Below are 24,517 nucleotides of genomic sequence, written 5' to 3'. Positions count from 1 at the left end.
GGGAGGGAGGGAATGAATGAATCTGCTTGTATTTTCTGTGTGCATCACCTGAAATTCTGTTGCCACCCTATAAGAAAAAGGGCAATATCTCCATCTTCATAGATGGGATGAACTCCTTTGGACCAGGCTTCTTTCACTTAACATTATGCTTGTGGGATTTATTTCTGATAAGGCCTGTATTTGTAGCTCATTCATTTTTAGGGACAGTGTAGTATTTCACTGTGTGGGTATCCCCCCCCCTTCTTTTTTACTAAAAACTTCTATTGATGGATATGCGCATTGGTTCCAGATTGAAACTATTATAAAAAGTGTTATTATGAACACCTGTATAGTCATGCTTAAGTTCTGCTGAAGATATTCAAGCAGATTTTGAAAGTGGCTGTACCAATTTGTACTTCTTTCAACAGGGTATGTGAAATCTAGTTTGCCCATATTCTTGCCTGTACTTGATGCTCTTAGTCTTTTTCATTTAGGTCATTCTGATGAATTAAAGAATTTCCTTTTTTTTTTTTTGGCTCACATTTTTTTCATCTCATTCTACTAGTATATAAATGCTTTGCTGTACTTGATTTAGAATAACTTATTTACAGCCAAATATACACATTTTCAAATAGGTATTAAATGATTCTTTTTGTGAGCTCATAAATAATGAGTTTCAGAAGGTGGCCAAGATCTATGTACTAACTCAGCCTGAATTAATGACCCCATGTGAAGGGCCTGGTTTTTAGGCCTCTGTGTCAGACCTCCTTGTTTATTCCATTTTACAGATGAAGTGACTGAGCCACTTCAGAGACTAGGGACCATCCCAGGTGCTATGGCCAGGCCTCCTAGTACAGCCAAGATTGTAATGTTCACTCCTTTCTCTCAAGTGAGGTCCTTTGTTGATTCTTGTACTCTTTCATTTGCTAAATAATTTTTGAATACATACTGGATGGCAGGCACTGGACTTGGCCCAGGGGACTCAGTGCAAACAAGCTTCTAACCTAATGATGTCCTCTTTCACTTTACAGGTTATGGCTTTCAAATCACAGCCTATTTCCTCAAGAGAGGGATACGCCTTCGCTGCTTTGGGGGCTCACAGAGTCCTGGTAAGAAACTAATTTCTTGGGTTGTCAGACATTTTGCACAGTTAGCTTGCCTTTGAGAGGGGAGAAAATTAAGGAATGAGGATCCCTACCTACTTTGTTGTCTTTATGAAATTGAAGTACTAAGTAAGAGTATTTCCAAAATTTGTGATTATTTCTTTTTCCATTTTCACTGTTTATTGCCTGCCTGAGAACAGTGAGCTGGGCCACACTACACTGTGCTTTCCTGCTGCATCTCAGCACTTTCATTGAGCTTCCAGAATGACTCACAGGCAGTCAAACTATGAATCACTTCATCATTGTGCACACCAAGGCCCTGGGATATGGAGCAAGTGTGTGCACGAGAAAATGCTTTCCCAGCCTTTCCTAGGTGTGTGACCAGGCCAGCTTCCCCCTCATTTTCCCCAAGTCAAGGTGTCCACTGAGGAAATGATGTCAAACTCATCCAGCCAACAACAATAAAGTCAGATGCTAACGACCATTTTCCAAGTTGATCTGAGCATTGGAAAGAAAATCTAGTTCAACTTCCATGCATGATTTTAGTATATAAGCTATGAAACAGGGACTTTAAAAATTAACTGTATGGAGGTTTGCTCTTGGAATCTTCACAATTATCTGTAATTTCTCAACTTTAAGTGTCACTTGACTATATTACTCTCTTACTCAATTCTCTTAGTAAAATATGCCAGTTAACCTGTATCTGTTAAATGCAGCCTAGCTACCCTTCATGGTGGGGATGGCTGTTGCCTAAATCTTTATTTAAATATTAAAGTAATGAAAATCTCAAATATGACCTAATTGGAGTAAAGGGATATAGAAATTGCTTTCTGTTTGCACAACACCCGGCACCAAAATGTTCGAATCTGCATTCTATCCTTATTTTTCAGAGGAAGAAAGGAAAGAACAGAATAGAGGAATTATTTGATAGAATGATTAACTTTGAATTCTGGTTCAGATCCACTAATAATTGATATGACTAATCATTTTGAATTTTAATTCTGATTCTCCAACAAGTTGTATTTCAGTGTTATGATATTGGGGAGAGGGAGAGTGCCAAATAATGCATTTTATGACTCAGCTTCCCTTTCCATAAAGTGGGGAACCAGACATTTACTGCTTATCTCAGGGGTGGGCAAACTTTTTGACTCGAGGGCCACAATGGGTTCTTAAACTGGACCGGAGGGCCGGAACAAAAGCATGGATGGAGTGTTTGTGTGAACTAATATAAATTCAAAGTAAACATCATTACATAAAAGGGTATGGTCTTTTTTTTTTTTTTTTATTTTTTTTCATTACAACCGGGCCGGCCCCGCCCCACGGGCCGTAGTTTGCCCACGGCTGGCTTATCTCAATAGGATATTTTAAGAATTAATGAATAAATACTAACTGCTTTGATAATTTTGGTTTTCTGGCTTTTCAAAGCCCATTCCTGGTCACCTGGCCACATATGATATCCATGAGGGGTCAAAGTATGCCCAGAAATGGAGGTTTCTATATGAGCAAGACTAATGGGAGTAAGAACAGAACTACAGGTTAGGTCCCATCATGGAGGGTTTTGGATATTTTCATAGTATGTGGTGGCACTAAGGAACCATGATAAGGGTTTGAGCATAGTAAGTGGAGCTGCTTTTTAAAACTGTTCATCTGCTTGCACTTAGTAGAATAAATTGAAATAGGGAAGAGTAGCCACCAAGGAGACAGCAGTGGTCCAGGTGAGAGGTAAAGAGAGAGCTGTTACTAGAACAGTGGTTCTCAACCTTGGCTGCACATTAGAATCACCTGGGAATCTTTTTAAATTCCTGATTTCTGGGCCTCATCCTCCGGAAATTCTGTTTCTTTGTTATGGGGTGGGGCCACAACATTAGTAACAAAGAAACAGAATTTCCGGAGGATGAGGCCCAGAAATCAGGATTTTAAAAAAAATTCCCAGGTGATTCTAATGTGCAGCCAAGGTTGAGAACCACTGCCCTAGAGCTTTGTGCTTGCCCCGCCCTACTGACGGCAAACATAGAACGGTGGGGAGGGGACACCTGTGACTCATACATATATGCTTATTGCTATAACTTACAAATCTGGGATCACCCATTTCTGTGTTTATAGGTTTTTGATGCTTTAGTAATTTGGTTTTCTTCATTTTATACAGAACTTCGTGTATTTCCTGACAGATTTGTGGTCTGTGTAAGTCAGCTTGCATTCAGTTGTGATCTTTCAAGGCAGAATGAGAAATTGGTATGTATGAAAAAATTCTATAAGCAAATCTGCTTAAATATTGAATTAAAGAATTTTTTCTTGTTGACATTTGGCTATTGATCACTTAATGTATGTTTTAAGGGGCATACATTAAGTGCTCAATATGTCCTACCTGTTGTACATGATATTATTAAGACCGCTTGAAAATTTAATTTGATCAGCAGTATTTTTTCCATATCAATTTTAAATGAGAAAGCAACATTTTATAAAAACTGTGATGGTGCTTAGGATAGTATGTAAATGAAATAAAACAAAGTCTTTAAATGAAATGAAGCAAAATCCACATGTTTCCACTGGAAGCTTTCATTGGGGTCAGTGGCTTTTGAATTTTATTCCATGGTGAATCACTGACATTTTCATGAGAACCAGTACTTTTCCCCAGTGTGTTATTTCTTAGCTGATAGGGTTCATTTTCTTTCTCTTTTCTCATGCTAAGTCTTAAGCTCCATCACATCCTGTTACTCTTTCATTGGAGTTCTCTATTCAGACAAGTAGATTCAGAAAACGCTGGTAATATTGCACTGGAGAGCGTCTCCTTGTGTGTGTATATCCAGTCTATCTGAACTTAGTTCTATACAAACTTTTTCATATTTGTGGACATACTAGTATGCCGTAAAACTATAACAAAGAGATGAAAAAAAAAGTCTAGCAGACATTAAACCTGGGTATGAAGTATATGACATGATTATGCTTCTAAAATAATTTATAGGAATATTAATTTACCTGTTATGTTTATTTCTAATCCATTTGAAATTTGGCCCATATGGTCTAAAAACAACCTCTTATCTCATCTTAAATAAATACTTAGGGAGAGTGTTTTAGAGGCAATAAGGGTAAATGGAAATCCAGAAAAAGTAAAGGGCAGAGAACTCATATTTAAATGTAGGCACCTTCATTTGGAGCAAATATGCCCATCAGAAAAGCCAACATGACCCTAATTTCTTCATATGTCAATAAAACTCTAAGTATACATATTAAATTAATTAAATAAAGCAAATTTGGTGAAAAGTATTAAAATTTTATTCTTTGAAATATTTTTAGAATTTTAATTTCTTAGTAAATTAATAAATGGCAAAATAGTAATGATATTGGCAAACAAGTATATTATAATATAACTTAACTAACTCCAAGCAATGAAGAAATTGACCTGTGGTTTAAGAAAACAGTTAAGTGTACTAGAAAGTATCATTGCTTTCAGATAGGATACAGAATAAATGAGATCTTGTATGATATGTGATTTTGATACTTAAATTATAAAGGTTGAATTAAAACATCTCAGTACAACTGAAATACTATCTTCCTTAGGGGCACTGATATTTATACAGATGTAAGTTTTCTACAGCTGCTGTCATTTAAGTCCTGTAATCTTAAGGCAGTGGTTCTCAACCTTGGCTGCACATTAGAATCACCTGGGAATCTTTTTAAAATCCTGATTTCTGGGCCTCATCCTCCGGAAATTCTGTTTCTTTGTTATGGGGTGGGGCCACAACATTAGTAACAAAGAAACAGAATTTCCAGAGGATGAGGCCCAGAAATCAGGATTTTAAAAAGATTCCCAGGTGATTCTAATGTGCAGCCAAGGTTGAGAACCACTGTCTTAAGGACTTCTTAAATGTTAAGAATTTTCATTCTTACAAGTTGACTAGTCTGAGTCTTTTACCTGAGCCAGTACAGTTCTTATTTATCTTCAGAATGTTTTGACATCTAGTGATAATACTATCAGAGTCCACCAAGTTAGCTTATAAGAAATATGCCTTTTACATCATGAGGATCTTCCACATCCTCCACTGTTTTGAGTAATTCTCTTAGATGTGGTTAGGCTCTGTCTCTTTAGCTGCCCTTTCTTCCCACCTCTGACCGTGCCTTCACACACTTTCCCATCCACACCCACACAAGTCAACTAAGCCTGATGCAGCTCCATCCCTGGACACAGGCCCTGTGCACCTGTGCTTGGCCTGCTCACCTGTACATTCTCCCTCCTCACAGACCTCCAGTCTACCACCTTTCAGGCTTGTCCCTACAAACAATAAAATGTCCAGGTCGAGCGGAGGGCCTCTCTCCCACAGATGGCCCATCAAACCAACCACAAAGCAGTCCTTCCACCACACTTGTCTTGGAGCTCTGTCTTCATTGATAATTGACCTCTGAGAGCCCTCCTGTCCCAGCTGTTTAAGGGTCAATAAATAGCCCTTCCCTCCCAGAATTGCCTTCTGCGCAGAGGTGGCATATAGTTCAGATGCCCAAAGCTAGTGATGCCCTGCTCTCTCTCTCCTGCGAGTATTCTCTGAACTTCTGTTTTCTATAGAGCTTTGAAATCTTTTATCAGTTTACATTGCTGTTTGCCACAGGGCAGGATCCACCTCATTTTCTCTTGGTAGTTATTCTCAAGGAACATCTGACTGGGCGAGGCCTGGGGGATTGGCTTCCTAAGGAGCCTAATTGGAGATACTTCTTTGGCAATAAGCTTCAGTTACTTTCCTATAACTGCTTACTGAACTCTCTGTTCCCAGCCATAGAAGGCGTGAGCCAGTACCGAGCAGCAGCCTGCTCGCCTTACTCATGCGGTAGCCTTGAGTCGCAGATTCCCTTTCCTTCGTCTTTTCTTCTATCCTTTTTGGTCCTCGGTGTCTAAGTGACAGTTGGTGAGGAAATCTGGGGGAGCCTATTCAGAACTGCTGTGCACAAGGAAGCCAGCTGCACATAGCTCCTCATTCTTAAAAAGGCGGCTGCACAAAAGAACCGCTGTTGCAGATGAAGCAGTACAAAGGGAGTGATCCCCCTCTTTGGAGGGACGGGTGCAGAATGAGCACAGCCATGCTGCCCCCTGACCCCCGCAGCTCCAGGGAGGTCTGTTCCCCGCTGTCCACTGAGGGACATTGGTGCAGGGAGCTACCTCATGTTGCAATAGCTCCACACCGCGTACTCTTGTGCCAGGGATGTGGGAATTGTGATGTGTACTTTGGGAAGAAAGGGCATTATTATGAGATGAGTCATTGTATTTTTCTTACTACAGTTTTCTCATAAGAAATCTTGAAGCTCTTGTAGGTTCAATTTTTGACCTATTGCTAGAAATGGAGCTGGGGAGTCATTTCGGGAGTTTGTACCTTAGTTTTTTTTTTCCCCCTCTCCTTTCCCTTAGAAACATGAAGAGCATGAAATAGAATTTTGTATTGCACTTCGCTTTATTTCATTCCAACAATATTCTCTTTCATATTGACAAACCCAAGTCCCTGTGTAGAAACTTCTTTCTCAGATGTAAAGCCCAGGAGCCTTTGGGAAATTCAAAATTATTTATTATTTTCATTACTTTTCTATTAAAGTAAATAACCAATAATAACCAAAGCAGTAACTTTATAAAGTAATAAATGTATTGTCAAATAACCACAAGTTATTTATATATGTATATATCTGGAACATTTCAGGTTCAGCATAAAGCTACTGTCTTGCAGAGCATTGCTTACAGCCACTCCTAATCTCCTGAGACCCTTCCCATCTGTTCTTACCATCACCTTTTATATAATTTGCTGAATACTGGCTCTACACTAGGAGCTCTGGTGGGCCTTGGGGCAACTAAGAAAAATAAGAAAGTGCTCTTACCCCCAAGGAGCTTACAGTTTGGCAGATCAAGGGCACTGAAGGTTATCCTCGTGACCTAAAAATGTCATTCAAACAGAGCCTCAGGATCCAACTGAACCAGGAAGGATATCCATTCTGAACCTTCCTGGTTCAGTTGGTTCCTGTCTGCCTTTTGGAAGCAAAGTCCAAAATTCTAAGTTACTTTCTTACTTTTAAACCTAAGCCGTAAAAGTCTGATTCTTCTGGAAATTTAAAAAGTGACAGTTAGTACTAGTGCTATCTAAAAGTGAGTCGGTACATAAGATATTTAGGTTCATGTGTGTTGTGCCCAGTCTGTGAGAATAACGGTCAAGATTGTGCAGACGGACTGCAGCCACACAGCCCTGTGTCCTCGCTGTAGCATCACGTCGGTGAGATTACCGGCACGTCCTGACAGGCACTAAATTGAACACTTCTCCTAAGTCACACCACTTTTTAACACTAACGAACTCTCCTTCTAGTTTATGAGTATATAATTGAAATGAAAATGAGACTAAAGCAGCAATAAACTTCCCTGGCCTGGGTTATTTTTAGCTTGGCTTTCGTGTTTTTCAGCTGTGCGTAATTGAGCCTCTGTGGGCCTTAGCCCTCTTCTCACTCAAGGGGAGGATGTCAGATTACCTCAAAAATCCTTTCTCACACTGAATTTCTATCAGAGGAAGCAATGAACATGTTGCTAAATAAAACGCATAAAATTATTTTGCACAAAAGAGAACGTTCCTTGTAGATGAAAAAACCGTGATGAAAAGAAAATCGGAGTAGGGTTATATTTTATCTTAGGAAAGATAAATAGAAATTATAAATAAGTAGAAATTTTAGTCTTTAAGTTTTTAGAATACAAGAAATAAAATACTTACCAATTTGACTATGCACTAACTTATGCACCCCAATGAGAGAATTACTTAACTTTCATACGACAAATTTTGCATAAGTATAAATCAGATCATTCAAGAAAAGAACTTTTTTGTATTAAAAAATTAAATAAGTAGTGTATTTTTCCAGATTTTTCTGGATATATATAGTCTTTGTAAGGTTCCATTCTTCTCATCTTATTGTATTTCCTAAACAATGCTGGTGGTAAATTACATGGGAGCCATAAACAGGAGCTGCCTGTAGCACTAAGAAATGTTCCTTGAGTGGGAAGAGGCAGTTTCCATATTTCACATTTCCCACAGTGTTTTGAATTTAGTTTTTTACTTAATAACTGCTTACCAAAATGGTACATGTTAATTGTGCGAACGTGTTTAGACTCCCAATATATACAAAGACAGTAAAAATTGTCCACAACTCCCAATCCAAAGATAGCCTCTGTCAATGATCTATTCTGTACCCCTCCAGACTTCATACTTGATAACTGAGGTCAGTGTGTATTTAATTCAAATAGGACCTCTGCATTGTTAATTCTGTTTGTGTCCATTTTTCTATTAGTATTTTTGTATTTTATAAACTCCTTATTGTATAAAAACTTCTTACATTGCAAGGAAAGTAACTTCTAGTGAGTTTAAAATTTACCGTTCATGACATTGCTGTGTAGTAGGTGTCTATGTCCTCAATTTTATGTTTTCCGCAGTGATGACTGCCTTAGATGATCTTGGTGTCTTGTGTTTTGTTTTGTTTTTTTTAATTGGATAAATATTTACTAATTTTTCTTCTGGTAATTTTATAAATTTAGTTTGTGATGCGAGCTCCTTTTTATTCTGCATATTGACCAGGATTGTACTAATTATGGTTTTTAGGTTCGGGGGAATAAGCGTGCTCTGTCTGCCTGTGCACATGGGGCCTCAGTGTTGGGACACACATGACAAGGGGCTTCTCTAGACACAAGGCTCCTTTTGCCCCCGTAGCAACAGGACTAAACTGATGCTCTCCATCTTGCCCGCTGCCTCCCTGTGCTGTCTAACTTTCCCTTTTACAGTCAGCTGAGGCCCGTGCTCAGAGTCAGAACACACTGTTAACAAGTAGTTATGGAACAGATTAGGGCCACACCCCAGAAGGGCCTATAGATGGGCAGTTTTCCTTGAATAGGGATGGAACTGTAGCATCCGCTGTCACCCACCGGCCCTTATGTGGATGCACAGGTGGATGATCTTAATGAAATGCTGGTGATGGAGACGAAATTGTTCTTGGTTGGCTTGGTCTATTTAGAACATTTTTTCTAGGCTATGACAGAGAAGATAAGAAAAAGGTTTTCTCAGATGAAATCACTTTTTTAAAGATGAACTATCCTTTGCTTGTATGTTACAGTCACCTAAGGTTTTGTTCTTTTTAAATAATAAAATTCTCCTAAATGCTAAGCCAATAGTATTTCTAAATGAGATGGTTCATGTCGTCTCCTCTAGGGCTCCACAGAAACCTGCCCTTTGCTGAGTTGGAATAGGATAGAATGTACCCGAGCCCTTTAATCCTTTGTGCTTTTCTCCCCATAATGTACCTTTACTTATGCAGAGACCTCTAATCTCCCTTTGGTGACCACTTAGTTGATAGATCGAATTAGGAAAACCACTGTGGGGAATAGAACAAGTGGAAATGGGATCAGACTTCAAAGTAAAAGACCTGCTTTGACCACTGCCTCTGCTCTCACCCACGGGATGACAAATCGTTTGGCTTCTGGGAGCACCAGTCCCCTGACTTGTTAAGCAAAGGTAAAAGTGATGCCTTCCCAGCTTTTTCTAAGGATCAAGTGAGATAATGAATATAAAAATGTCTTGTAAACTCGAAAGCACTTATGCAGTATTAATTATTATCATCACCATTTCCATTATCTCCTAAGAGGAGTTAACTTAAATGCCATTAATACCAGATTAGCAGATTGCTATTCCTCCCTGCTAGAAATGAGAAAAATACCTAATAATATTCATTTGTACATATTTTACCAAGAGGCTCAGCACCTTCATTTTTTGTCTCCACTTGCCAGCTCAAATTCATTTTGCAGCTATAAAAACGGAAGTACCAAAAAGTTAAATGATAAAACCCTATTTAGCCAGCAAGTAAGTGATGGAATGCATTCATCCAGGGGGATATATTAAGAGCATAAACACGTGACTTTCAGTGAGAACTCCGTTAACTAACACCCAGAGGAGGGGACAGAATAGAGACCGCCCAGCTACAATGCCTTTTATTTCCAGTGGCTGTCAGTGGACTCACATTGAGGTATGGTTATGGAGGAAGGACCCACAAACTTCTCTAAGGTACATAGGAATTTGGAGACAGCAGGCTTCTCAGGCCCGAATTCCTAAAAGCACACGTGATCATCGGAACACCCACAGTGACAGCACAGAGTTCAGCATGCGACTGGATTATGTTTGGAAAGTTCATTAGCGAACAGATGATTTAGAATTCGGTATTCATTTTCCCAAGGAAACAGTCTCATAAATGCAGTGAGGTTCCCAGACTAGTGAGATTGGAGTTTTGGAAAAAGGGGGGTCTTGCTGTCTGTGTTCAAGGGAAGTGGGAAGAGCTATTGCCTCTGCATCCCTGGGCAGCGGGCCAGCTCTAGACAGAATTTTGAAATAAGACAGTTATGCGTGACGTCTTCTCTCTGGCTATGACAGCTCTTCCCTGGTGAACAGGGCCACAGTGGGCCCTCTTTTGGCCAGCCCTGCTACCTGTGTAGCTGGCTCCATACTCACCCACCTCTCCTCTCCTATCCTGTGCAGGCCCACATGCTCCGCCAACAGGAGGTGTTAGGGGAAAGATTGTCACCTAAATGAAGGTGGCAACCTTCCTGCAGGTGTTGGCATTTTCAACCCCTGGCTTCTGTGAGGGCGGTATTTTTTAATAAGTTGACCCCTCCCCCCAAAGGTGGGCTAGCTCTGCCCGGGGCAAGTTCCCATTAAGTTTCTCTCTATTTCTCACAGATATTTCCCTTCTACTTTTAAACTGTGCATTATTAACCTATGATTCATGAATTCCCTGAAACTGAAAAAAAAAAGTTACATGTATTTTTATGTTTTTCTAGTCAAAGTTAAATAGCTTTCATTCAGTTCTTGAGTGGCCAGTAAATTTTCTCATCTTTAAGAAGTGCTGGCCCCAAACCTACGATTTTTCTAAAAATCCAAATTTTGTCACACTTATATGGCACCAGAGACCCAACTGTGGGGCCTAAGGTTGTTCAGGATTTATTTTTAGGGTTGTGAGGGTAGGTGAATATAAACTGGAAAATCCCTGTGAAATGTGTACTTCCTACAAAATAACTTCCTTGATTTTTTTCACTGATATTATTTTCAGGTTAACTTTTTTGCAACTACTTATTTGCACTTCCCTAGACCTACAAGACAGTTTTGTAGTCATCAATTCAGAAGAAAATGAAACTTTAAAAAATATATTAAAGAAAAAAACCAGTAGAGTACCTACTAACCCACACGGCAGCAGCCTCAGCAGGCTGAGCTCCACTTCCTCTCAGAGGGAGGCAGAGAATGGAGGGCTCTGGAGAGGGACTGGGCCAGAGAAACCAAGTGCAGCGAAAGCCTTGCCCCTCACTGTGGGAACTGGGCAGACAACCCAGCCTTATAGGGCACCAGTTTCCTCGCCGCTGAAATGGGGAAGGTCACGTCTGCCTCGTGGGAATCTAATGAGGACTCATTTACCAGGGGCTTAGTCCCTGTACCCAGTGCTTTTTTTTGTTTGTTACCTCAGTACAGATGTCCTCTATCATTATCACCGTTAGAGAAAACAACTTCAGTCCACGGAGGAATTCACGAGATACCACTTACCTTTTCATTACTCTTTTTGCTTCAATTCTTTTGAGTCGATACACTTATGTATTTCTCTACTTCTTTTCATTGTTCATTATTATCCTATCCCACCTGTTTTGCCCTTTCCAATCCCATAACTTATTAATTATCAAATAATTTAAGAAAATACCAGAAGTGAAATTTGGGAAGGAGACCTCTTCCTCATTTTAAGATATGTGGCTTCTGCATGGTCACCTGGCATCATGGTCTAACATTGTGGTCGTCATCATATTTCTTGCTCTACTTGGGCTGCTTTTCTATAAAACTCAACCATTCGCCACATTTCAGAACATTGATGCTCCTGAAAATCATTAAGCATCCCACTAACATTCAAAAATAACTTTCTTTTTTGCCATAATATAAAGTCAAAAAGCATGGAAAGTAATTCCAGCTTTATATTTTATTATTATTTTTGGCCCCCAAGTGAGCTGATAATATATTACTTTTACTCTGCTTTTATTGTTTGCAAAAGAGCTTTATTGTTTGCAGAGGGCTGTTGCATACAATAACTTATTCAGTGCAACAAACCTGAGAAGAGATTGTATCAGTCTTGAACCCTGTAGTTTTCAAGGGACAGGAAGGCCAACTTAAAATGGCTTAGCAAAAAAGGAAGGTTTTTGGCTCATGTGCCTCAAAAGTCCAGGATTCAGGTATAGCTTGATCAGAGGCACAAATAATATCACCAAGACTGTTTCTCACCACCTTTTGGGTCTGCCTTTTACTTTGTTGGCTTCATTCTCAGCCTGTATGTGGTAGTCGTTCCTGGCAGCTCCAGGTCCAAGGGAAAAGAGAGTGGGCCTCTTCCCAGGCCACCTGTAGGTCATGCATGTCTTTGCAGCTCATGAATTCTATACTCTGATTGGCCTGGACTGGGTCACAGGCCCAATTCTGGAGTCAGGCATAGAAACAAAGGCCTCCTGAAATGCGTGGATATTGGATGGACATTGGGGACATGATTTCCCAGAAGAAAATCTGAGTATTATTTTCAGGAAGTGAAGGGAGTATCCACTACCAAGATATTACTACCCCTTTTTTATAGATGAGGAAACTGATGCTCAGAGAAGATAAGTGGCTTATCCAGATCTCACAGTGAGATAGTGACCGAGAGGGAGCTGGACCCATGGACGACTCAGTCCTGTGCTCTCTCTACAGCTCCACCTCTAACCACCACGGCAGTGACCCACCAGGCAAAGTGGAGAACACTGTTCAGGGCCAGGCCTCTCAGCTCAGTGCTGCCCCTAGCTGCCTGTGCTGCCTTGGACACCTAGTCTCTGGGTCTCATTCTTCTCAGTCTGTGATCCAGAGAAAATACCTGTCTGCCGAATACTCAGGAAGACGCCGATGAGATGTGGGGTAAAGGACTTTACTCATGTAAGTTCCCTACAAATGCAAGGCATCCTTTGCCTTCTTACAAACCCCAAATGGTTTGAGTAGGTTTGGGGTTTTCTTTTCCAAATGTGTTTAGTGCTTTCCAGTTTCCAAAGTGTGCTTCATATACCTCACTGCATTTAAACTTCCCAAAGAACCCTGAAAGGTAGATGAGAAACCAGCCATCAGTGGGTTGAGAAACTGGCTCTGGGACAAGCAATCAAGGAGTGCCATACCTTTTCCTCCACCCCCTCGCCTCTGGGCTTCACCTCTCACCTCCCAGGTGTTAACCTGATTTGATCAACTCTGGGTATAACATTCTCAGCAGATGTGATCATAAGGAATTCAGAAACAGTAATGATTAGAATGTGACCTCAGACTATGTGTTCTAATATTCTGTGAATTACCTACTATTAAATTATTCTGGTTGGGTTATTAATTATTTTTATTTGAATAAAACAGAATTAGAAGAAACTCATGTGCATGGCCATGAGTAGACTCAACTCCCCAAAGACAAGGGCTGAGAGTACCACAGCATCACTGCGTTAAGTACTGCCCTGAGAAATTCTTCACTAGCAGTGAAGAGCTTTCTTCCCCTCCTCCCTTTATTGCCTTCACATTAGGCAGGATGTTCTGCAATCCTGAAATAAGAGTTTGGTGGGTTAGCTTCTAGCTGTGCTGTGGAGGCTCTAGGAGGCAGGCAGGGTGGTTGAGGTGAGCTGTCAGGGGGCACACACAGGGCACTTGCAGTGACCAGCTGCCTGATATCATGGTCCCTAGGATGTGCCCCCCTCTATTCCAACCTAGATTAACGTGGATGTCCCATGAAGCAGCCAGGTGCTTCAGCATGGGCCCCAAGATTATCCCAGCAGAAGCCTCGTTGGTCAGATGAACCTGGCATTGTCACCCGTGCTGTTTATGTTGAATCAGGTCCCTGAAGGGTGGCAATAATAAATCACTTGCTTCACCAAGTTGTTTTGAAGGCGACATTGGTGAGTCCATGAAACAGTGCCTGACACACAGTCAGAGGTTGGCACACGGTAGCTGATCACATCTCTCCCAATGCCTGTTTCAGTCATCACTGACTCACTCTCCATTAGCCACCTCCTCTAATCCAGCTCCCAGCCCATTTCTCTGCTCCTTTTTACTGCAAACCCTTCAAAGGTGTTGTCTAGACCTGTGCTGGCCAACACTCCAGCCACTTCACAAGTCAGAGATGATGTACTCAAAGTGTAAAATACACACCAGATTTCAAAGTCTTAGTATAAAAGTCAAAATATCTCGATTTTTTAAATTGATCACACGTTATAATAATATTTAATATATTGAGTTAAATAATATGCATTATTGAAATTTAATTTTACCAATTTCCTTTTACTTTTGCAATGGGTCTGTATAAAACTTGAAGTTACGTGTACCACGCATGATACATTTGTACTGGAGAGTTCTGGTTTCCACTTGTCTCTGCTTCACTCTTGAAACCATTCGGATAAGCTCGGGTTCCAGCAGCTGACCAAAAACACCTTTTGTTGAGTCAACTTCTAGGATCAGTTTTCACATCTAACCATTCAGCATTTGACACAAGTTGTCACTTTCAATGAAGCACTTTCTTCTCTTGCCTCCAGGGACATGCTGTTATCTTGATGTTTCTCTTTCCTGCTGTCAGTTTCTTAGTCTCCTTTCCCGAATCCTCCTCATTCTCAACTTTTTTTTCTCTCTCTCATCCAGACTCACTCCCTAGTGGAGCTCATTTTGACTGATGCCTTTAAATACCATCTCTGCTGATTTCCCAGCTTTGTGTCTGCAACCCAGACCTCTCTCTGCCTGCAACCTGTATGTTAACTGCCTGATCAGCCTCTCCATTCGGATGTCCAGGAGGACTCATAACTTTTGTTTACATACCTAAAATTGATTTCTTGGTTCCACTTCCCTGAGCCTGTTCTTCCTGTATTGGTGAAGGGTAACTTTCATCATCCAGTTGTTTAAACCATAGATCTTGGAGTCAATCTTACCTTTTTTCTTCTCTCACCTCTTATATTCAACTAGAGGCCCAGCGCATAAAATCGTTCGTGGGTAGGGTCCCTAGGCCTAGCCTGCAATCAGGGCCATCTTCCGCCCATTCGCCAGTCCCCAGTCCTGTCCCACCACTGACACCCACCCGGGTTCCTCGTTTTCCATCTGGCGATCTATCGGAGCCTATGGGCCGGTGGGAGGGACCAAGAGGTCGGCCGTTCCTCCCGCTCGCCAGTCCCCAGTCCCGCTCCACTGCCACACACCCCAGTTCCCCGTGATTTCCCATTGGCCATCCAGCGATCAAAGCCTGCGGGCTGTGGGGAGGGTCCGAGAGGTGGTCAATGCACCTCATAGCGACTAGTCGATCGGTTGTTCTGGTCGTTACGCTGTTATGGTCGCTGGCCTTTTATTATATAGGATTGATCAGCACATTCTATGGGGTCTCCCTTCAAATTTTATTTCCAATCTAACCACTTCTCACCACACCCAACCTCCCCTAAGACCCATCATCTCTGAGTGGACTATTGCAGTGGTCTCATCACTGGTCTCCCTGCTTCCACCTTGTCTTTCTCCTGAACCCAGGGTAATCCTTTTTTATTGATTTTTTTGAGATGTCATTGGTTAATAAAATTATATAGGTTTCAGGTGTACAGTTCTATAATACATCATCTGTATTGTATTGTGTGTTCACCACCCCAAGTTAAGGCTCCTTCCATCACCCTTTATCCCCACTTTACCCTCATCTATGTACCCTACCACCTTTCCCTGTGATATTGACCATATTCTTGTCTGTGTCTATGAGGGTTTTTTGTTTGTTTGTTTTTTGCTTAATCCCTTCACCTTTTCCACCCAACCCTGAATTCCCCCTCCCCTCTGACAGCTGTTAATTCGTTTTCTATCCATGATTCTGTTTCTATTTTGTTTGTTAGTTTATTTTGTTCATTAGATTCCACATATGAGTGAAATAATATGCTACTTGTTTTTCTCTGGCTGACTTATTTCACCTAGCATAATAATCTCCAGGTCTATCCATGCTGTTGCAAAGGATAAGATTTCTTTCTTTCTTACAGCTGAGTAGTATTTCATTGTGTAAATGTACTGCATCTTTTTATCAACTTGTTTACTGATGGACACTTGGGCTGCTTCCAGATCTTGGCTATAGTAAGTAATACTGCAGTGACATAGGGGTGAATATACTCTTTTGAATTAATGTTTTGGGTTTCTTTGGATATATTTCCAGAAGTGGAATTGCTGGATCAAATGGGAGTTCCATTTTTGTTTTTTTGAGGAAACTCCATATTGCTTTACACAGTGGCTGCACTAGTCTGCATTCCCATCAACAGTGCACGAGGGTTCCCTTTTGTCCACATCCTCGCCAAGACTTGTCATTTCTTGATTTATTGATGATAGTCATCTGACAGATGTGATGTGATACCTCTTTGTGGTTGTAATTTGCATTTCTCGATGATTAGTGATGTTGAGTATCTTTTCATATGTCTGTTAGCCATCTGTATGTCCTCTTTGGAGGGGTGTCTATTCAGGTCCTTGCCAATTTTTTAATTAGGTTATTTGTCTTCCTGGTATTGAGTTGTATAAGTTCTTTATATATTTTAGATATTAACCCCTTATCAGATATATCATTGGCATATATGTACTCTCATTCAGTGATTTGTCTTTTCATTTTGTTAATGGTTTCCTTTGCTGTGCAAAAACTTTTTAGTTTGATGTAGTCCCATTTTGTTTATTTTTTTTTCTTTTATTTCACTTGCCCGAGGTGATATATCAGAAGAAAATATTGCTATGAGAAGTGTTCAAGATCTTATTGCCTATGTTTTCTTCTAGGATTTTTAGGGTTTCGAGTCTAACATTTAAGTCTTTAATCCATTTTTAGTCTTTAAACCATTTTTGTGTATGGTTTAGGAAGGTCGTCAACTTTTTCTTTGCATATATCTGTCAAATTTGCCCAACACCATTAATTGAATAGACTGCCTTAATCCCGTTGTATGTTTGTGTCTCCTTTGTCAAATATTAATTGACTATAAAGGTGTGGGTTTATTTCTGTGCTCTCTATTCTGTTCCTTTTATCTATATGCCCATTTTTATGCCAGTACTATGCTGTTTTGATTACAATGGCCTTGTAGTATAATTTGATATTAAGTAGTGTGATTCCTCCAACTTTGTTCTTCTTTCTCAAGATCACTGTTGCTGTTTGGGGTCTTTTATGGTTCCATATACATTTTTGGAATATTTGTTCTAGTTCTGTGAAATGTTCCATTGGTATCTTCACATTGAATCTAAAAATTGCTTTGGGTAGTATGAATATTTAACGATGTTAATTCTTCCAGTCAATGAATATGGCATATGCTTCCACTTATTTGTATCTTCCTCAGTTTCTTTTTTCAATATCCTATAATTTTCCAAGTATAGGTCTTTTATATCCTTGATTAAATTTATTCCTAGGTGTTTCGGGGTTTTTTTCTGAGGCAATTGTAAATGAGATTGTTTTCTTAGCCAAGATAATCCTTTTAAAATATCAAGTCCATTTTCTTCTTGGAAACTTCCTCACAATAAAATATGCTGTCCTTAAAAAAGCTATGCACGATTTGCCACCCCCACTACCACTAATGTGCGCGTGCGCGCGCACACACACGTACCCCTCTTACCTGCTCACTGACCCCCTCCTCTGATTTGCTTTCCTGTTTTCCCTGCTTCCAGGCACTCTTTGTCTCACAGCCTGAGTGTTCATGCTTCTCTCTGCCTGAAATGCCCTGTCCTATATGTTTACCTGGCTTGTTCTCGCCACTCGAGTCTCTGGGTAAAGCTCACCTTGTTAGCTACCACCACCCTCCCTGACCACATCTAAAACAGCACCCCATGACCCTTTAGAGGGTTATTTTCTTCCTAATGTCACCATCACCTAACATAGGCTTGTTTGTTTCTTGTCTTCCCCATTGGGAGGGTGTCTTCATGAGAGCAGGGCCGGTTTCTGTGGGTCTTGCCCTTTTCCACAAGGTCCTCACAGTGCCTGGTGCAGAGTTCAGTGGTTCTGCTGAACTCTGCTCAGTTATCCATTCCTGGTCCCTTTAGGACAGAAGTTTAATTCTGCTGGGCATCAGAATCACTGGGGCGCTTTACTAAAATGCACTTGCCCTGACCTCACCCCCAGAGAGGCGAACACAGTGGATTCTGCGGGAGAACCCAGAACATTTTTTATCAAGTCCCCCAGTTGATTTTGATGTCTGAGGTAACTGGACCACACTTGGCAAATGCTGCCTCATTGAACCAGTTTACATTTGTTACATTTCTCTGCTTGGTTGAATGTTGTTTCCAGTGAATCAGCAGTTCTTGAATTACCTAGGAACCTACATATAGATCTCTTAGCCCCACCCCAGATTTTGTGAATCAGAACTTCCAGGGATGGGTCCTGGGAACCACCCCAGATTTTGTGAATCAGAACTTCCAGGGATGGTTCCTGGGAATCTGTTTTTTTTAAAAAACCTCTCAGTGCTTCTGATACTGAGTCTGCTAGCCAGTCTTATCACTAGCCTTTGGGAGCCCAGCTGTGTTTTATGGACTCCTCGAGGAGGTAATAAACTCAAGAGCAGGTGCTTTATGTCTTTTTAGGCCAGCTTCTCCCCCCATCCCACGTTAATTCAACAGTATTCTGTAAGTATACTGTGGAGTGAAAATAGTATTTGGTAAGTCACTGTGGAGTGAATGCCTGGGTTTATTCACAGTTTCAACTTGCCTTTGTAACTTGAGTATCAACCAGTATTTATAACTACATTTCAACCTTGCTCATGCTCGGACTAGAGGCAGGAAGTGAGTCTTAGTTGCCCAGCTCACCCTGGTCTCCAGAGCATCCCTAAGCAGGGGCACAGGGCCTGACCACTTGTCTGGAAGTCTGCCTGGTCTGCTCAAGCTGCCAAGGAGGGTATGCCTAGATTAGATTCCTTCTGGGGCTAGTGGCCTTGCCCTAGGAAATGACATTTGCAGAAGTTTATTCCTTGGCAGACTCAAAGCTAGCTTCCAGGTTCTGAGGACTCATTCACGCAGGCCCAAAGAGGTCATCTTGGTTAACCTGTTTCTTAAATACCCATGGGGTGCTTTGGATGGCCAACTGGTATCCTTTTAATTATGTTGGTGTTTTTCTGTATTCTTGGTAGAAGTTATCAGGGCAGAATCCAGAAAGGAGGAGTGTCATCCCGGGATGCCTGAGAGGCACTTGAAACCCCAGCACACTGTCTGCACCTGAGAGTTTCGCCTCTGGATAAGCCATGGATTGCATTTTGATGCCAGATGTGAGAGGCTGTTAGTAATCAGGATGACTGGCCTGGGAAGTCCGGTTCCCAGGTGGTAGTGCTTCCTCCGGAGGACTTGTCTGGGGGGCACCAGGGCTGCGAGTTAGTGACAAAGGGAATGAATTGACCCTAGACATGCAAGAGTGAGAGCTTTCTAATGAGACCTGACAGTTCAAGGGCCAAAGGAGCCTAATCTTTTTCTCCCTGCCCACCCAGTCTTCATACAAATGTAAATATGCCTCCCGCAACAAATTGTCAAATGTGGTTTTAATTTGTGTGAGTCCGCCTTGCCTCTTTTCTTTCTTCTTTCTCTTTCCTCTTTTTTTTTTTTTTCAAACGAAGACACAGGTTTTGCACTTTTTGAACTGGACATTTCTGTCTGTCACTCCCTCACTTTTTCTGTTGTCCTTTTTCTTTCAAGGACGTTTCCCCCATTGTTTGTCATCTGAGGAATTTGGGATGAGAGGGGATCGTCCTGTTTCTTTAAGAAGTTTTTGAAGTTCCCATAGGAAATACATAGTGCTTTTCAAACTAAGTTTTACAGTAAATACATGAGAGTGTGATTGAAGCCAGTATGAGGCTCAAAGTGTCACGATCACGCATCCCACTTTCTGTGCTCCCCGCAGTATCCATTGTTGTTATTTATGACCCTGTCTGCCTTCCATTGTGGACTTCTTCCAGCCTTGGGGAATTTACATCATTCCTAATAGCAAAAGGCTTTCTGGTTCCCACAGAGTTGTTCAAAGCCTGACTCATGCTCCTTATGTTAATTGTTCAGCTCTGAAAATACAGCACTTACAGGGTGTGGTTGTAAGGGGAAAATCTACTGTACTTACAGGGCATGTTTAAAAGTGTTTCACACATAAATCTCAATCTCTCTCATTTAACTTTCAAACTGTAGTTCTTTTTGGTCAACTATTAAGTCTTAGAAGAGGGGAAAGGGAGAAGTATCAAAATGCAGTATAATCCAAAAAGACCTGTAATAATTTGTTCACTAACTCTTAAAACTGACGTAAGTTGTACTGGATATGACTTTGGGTGATGCTGGTCCAGGTCTGAGACCATAGGCAGGGCTGTGATGGGATGTGGGATACCCAGGCATTCCACCAATGGCTCTCCCAGGCTCCCTGGGGCTGTCGTCGTTCATTCCAATGTAAGTCTAACGCAAGGACCTCATGATAATTTACCAAAACTGTTCCTGTGGCAGCAACGTTTTACTGTGGAATTTGATGGAGAAGGGTACTTGGTGTCCCAGAAAATGAGAGAGATTAATGCTTTGTCTGAATTATCTATTTGCTAGCAAAAAGGGAACAATTCCAAAGTAGGAAATGAGTCAATATTGGTGAAGGTTGAGAGGTTTTCACACTTTATAACTGCTTCCTAATGATGCTTCTAAGGGAACATATAAGGATAGGTAGACAGATACTCTGTGAATTATACAAAGCCATAGTGATGCTGTTCATTTAAGAAAAAAAATAAAAACAACACTCCCAGTTTTTAGTAGCTGAGATTCTCAAACTAGTTTTTAAAGTACCGGTGTTAGAAGGTTTACCTTGTGATGCATTCTTGAGTGTTGCAAAGGCCATATTCTGTATTTTCATAACAAGAGGAAATGTGGGGAATTCTCAGTATAATCAGGTTCAGACCACTGCACCACCAGGCCTCTCTGGAAGATCAGAGCTGGCAAACACGCTGCTGCCTGGCATCGTGGCTCTGGGCATCAGCATGATTTGGGCTCAGAGATACCATGTATTGGCCAAGAATCCCCAGATGGTTTGGAATCAACATTCTTTCCATCACAGTCTTGTATGTTTGTGGTGCATATTAATGTATGAAGTGTGTGTGCTGAGAGCCCAAAAGAAGTGACAACTTACCAAAAAGTTGTAGATTTTTTGAAGTGTGTGTGCTGAGAGCCCAAAAGAAGTGACAACCAAAAAGTTGGAGATTTTAAAAAATTCAAATAGCCTAACACTAAGCAGTTTCATATAGTCCTCACAAAAATCAGTGTGTTCACTGGGAGGGTCAGAGCAAAACCGCTTTTTCTCCTATTCAGCTAATAGATTTCTGTTTGAACCTTTGTTATCTTTTGGAATAGACGGGAAGAGCTCTCCACGGAGCGTCTGGTTATTTTGCTGAGTGTGCAGAGGGTCCACTTCCTCCCAGTGCAAAGCGCAAGAGAAGCGCTCTGAAAGCAATGTAGGTCCAATGTGTTTCCTTTTCCTTGTGTTTGACTGTCTCTGTATGTGGATACATAACATGAAATGGAGAATCCAACAAGAGTACATGGAACTTAATCACAGCCCTTGGCACCAAGCCTACCTTAAGTCACATACTTGCTCTTCCACCTTCCTGCCTCTCTTTCTCTTGCTTTCTGGACAACAGGAACCAAAGCCTTGCTTCACAGGTGTGTTGCAAGGACTAATTAATTACAAGCGCTTTGAAGATGAAAAGCACCTGTTGGTGGTGTGTTTCATACAACTTTCAGAGTGACTACAGACAGATCTAAAAAAAATGCATTCCTTTTCTAAGGTGCTTGTTCCGACCCTAACATAATTATCATAATCCTCCTGCCCCGGAAAGCAACAGTACAAACATGAATCTATATATTTCTCTCCAGACTAAAGCTTAGCCAAAATAAATATTTCAGCTTCAAGGTTTTGAGTTCGGTGGTTTAGCAATTTCTTGCCATTCACAAGCCTGAAAATATATGTTTAAGTCAGTCTCTAGTTTCTAAATTCTTCCCATGAAGCTTTTATCCTGTCCCTCAAAGTAATTTTCAACCTGTGAGTTTTGCATTGTCTGCTGTGTATGCTGTAGAAAAGGTGCATGTGTGTGTGTGTGTGTGTGTGTGTGTGTGTGTGTACGTACACACTCTTTTGTCTGCCATGTTTCCATTCTCTCTCCTTACATACTCTCTGGAATTTCTTCCAGGACATTTCAAGGTTTATTAACTGAATCCTGTTTCCAATGGTTAATGAACAAGCCTTGACACCAGCTAAATGGTGCTTATATTTGAGTAATACCTTGAAATGGCCTGAGAGAAATTCCAGAAGATTATTTTACTTACAAAGAAAAATCGTGTGTGTGTCTGTACGTGTATAAGCATGTTCTTGTACACATACACATAGAGACACACATAAACACAAACTCTGCTTTGGATGTATTTGAGCATTTATTTTGGGGGAGGGAGGTCAATGTATCAAATTGACCCTTAATATCTGAAATGAATACCTGTCTGCCTTCGCTAAAATATGAACTCCATCAATAACCCAGTGATCAGTAAATAAAGTGTTTCCTGGTGTATCCCAGTGTATTGGAAAAGGTGAAGGCTATTGCTTGGTCCAGTCTACAGTCAAACATACACTTGGGGATTCTTCTAGATTTGCCGGGAGATAGGGAGAAGCGGGTAGTGCATGCCTTCCTTTTTCAGGCGTAGGAAATGTGGTAGGGGAATTTGGAGGAAACCATGCCATTACAGCATTACAAAACAAAGTCTTTTTTTTTAGCATGAAAAGAGCTGAAACAAAAAGCAGCAGCATGAGCAAATCACAGGGCAGCAGGGACATTGTGGGAACATCGAGTGACTCAGTGGTTGCAGAGATGGCAGTGAGAAGAGGTGACAGCCAGGCTTCCTCCAGTGCCCCTCCGGAGTCCTCGGGGCAAGCAGAGGATTGCACACAGGCAGCTGAGAGCCACTGGGGGCTCTCTGTTCAAAAGCTGGAACATGTTCATCAGACCCAGCCAGAGGACACCGGCAGCCAGCACAAACCTCATCCTGGGGCGTGGTTACAGACGGGGCTTCAGAGCGGGAGCGCTGTCTGGAGCTGTGAGTCAGCAGCACTGGGTCCAAAACAAAGTCCACGAGGAGCCCGAGCGCAGCAGAAACGCAGGCCCCGCGGCTCTGCGCAGGGCTCCGACCACTGCAAGAGAGTCTCTCTTGGAAGTGATCGATTCCTCCCGCGAGAAATGAGAGCGGGAACAAGCAAAGCTGTCGGGGTTTTGCCAACATCAGAGCTGTCAGATCCGGGGTTACTTTTGAAAGAGGATTTGGCAAAAGCCATGTCTAATGAAGAGTTGCATGTTTTGGAAAATCTCTCCTCCAGACATCTTATGAAAATTGAGCCAGGGAAGGCCGACCAAACCGGCTCAGCCACCAACGCTGAAAGATTAGCTACAATCCAGGGCAGCCCAACCAAAAAAAGGAAGAAGTCTGAAAGAGGCCACTGACTTACTAAAGAGGATTGCAAAGTTGTGGTTGAGGGATATAGTGGCCAAACCTGCGAAAAATGAGAAGTATGTGTAGATGCTGTGATTTCAAAGGAATTAGAATGACTTTTTTAAAAAGAAAAATGTATCTCTTTGTTGGGGTTAGCTTTCAAAGAAGTCACCTCCAGGATCCTATCTGCTTGTTCTAACAACATGGCTACCTTCTCATCAAATTGTGTAACTGCCTTCAGAAAATTATTTTAATGATAAACATCCTTTCGCTTTGTCAGAGACGACCCCACTCCTGAAGAACTGCGCGAAGCCCAGCCGGTATTGCTCAGTGGTTGAGCATCGACCTATCACAGTTCGATTCCCAGTCAGGGCACATCCCTGGGTTGCCGGCTCAATGCTCACTAGGGGGCTTGCAGGAGGCAGCTGATCAATGATTCTCTCTCATCATTGATGTTTCTATCCCTCTCTCCCTCTACCTTCCTCTCTGAAATCAATAAAAATATTTAAAGAAAAAAAGAAGGGCATGTTGGTACTGGGTGCAGTGTATCCTCCTGCTCCTTGGTTGAGTAGGGGGGCCGTGAAAGAGCAGGCTGGTGGTTCTCAGCAGCTAGTCCTGCACCAGCATCGTCGGAAAATGTGTTAGAAACGCAGAGCTTGGGCCCCACCTCAGACCTACTGAGTGATTCTGAAACATGCTCAGTCCGGACCCACCATACTAATTGGAGACTCCCTAGCATTTATTTTCACCAGCCTGGTGAGCGTAGCCTCCTGCTCATCTGCTGGACCACATGTGGACATATACACACTTGTAAAGCACCTTAACTCAGTGTGTGAGTCACTGTTCCTAGGTGTTATGGCTGCCACAGCACCTAGAGAGCTGTTACTTACCCTAAGAATCACAAATTACAGGTAATTTGGTCCAGCACTAGAAGAC

At 41.5% G+C, this 24,517-nt stretch overlaps 1 protein-coding gene across 2 annotated transcripts in view; it reads left to right on the top strand.

Moving 5' to 3' along the window:
* The window catches only part of SLX4IP (SLX4 interacting protein), a 189,585-nt gene extending 165,625 nt beyond the window's left edge, over nt 1-23,960 (top strand). For both annotated transcript variants that reach the window (XM_014546468.1, XM_014546469.1), the window contains 4 exons: nt 1,011-1,088; nt 3,229-3,314; nt 21,461-21,561; nt 22,872-23,960. In XM_014546468.1, the coding sequence (XP_014401954.1) occupies nt 1,011-1,088; nt 3,229-3,314; nt 21,461-21,561; nt 22,872-23,592 (986 nt within the window). In that variant the 3' untranslated portion in view covers nt 23,593-23,960. The remainder of the gene's footprint in view (nt 1-1,010; nt 1,089-3,228; nt 3,315-21,460; nt 21,562-22,871) is intronic.
* Nucleotides 23,961-24,517: the final 557 nt, after the last annotated feature.

The sequence above is a fragment of the Myotis brandtii genome, unplaced genomic scaffold (assembly GCF_000412655.1).
Source record: "Myotis brandtii unplaced genomic scaffold, ASM41265v1 scaffold45, whole genome shotgun sequence".
Classification (NCBI taxonomy): Eukaryota; Metazoa; Chordata; class Mammalia; order Chiroptera; family Vespertilionidae; genus Myotis; species Myotis brandtii.
The sequence above is the reverse complement of the archived record's forward strand: the minus strand, read 5'-3'. Positions and strand labels throughout refer to the sequence as shown.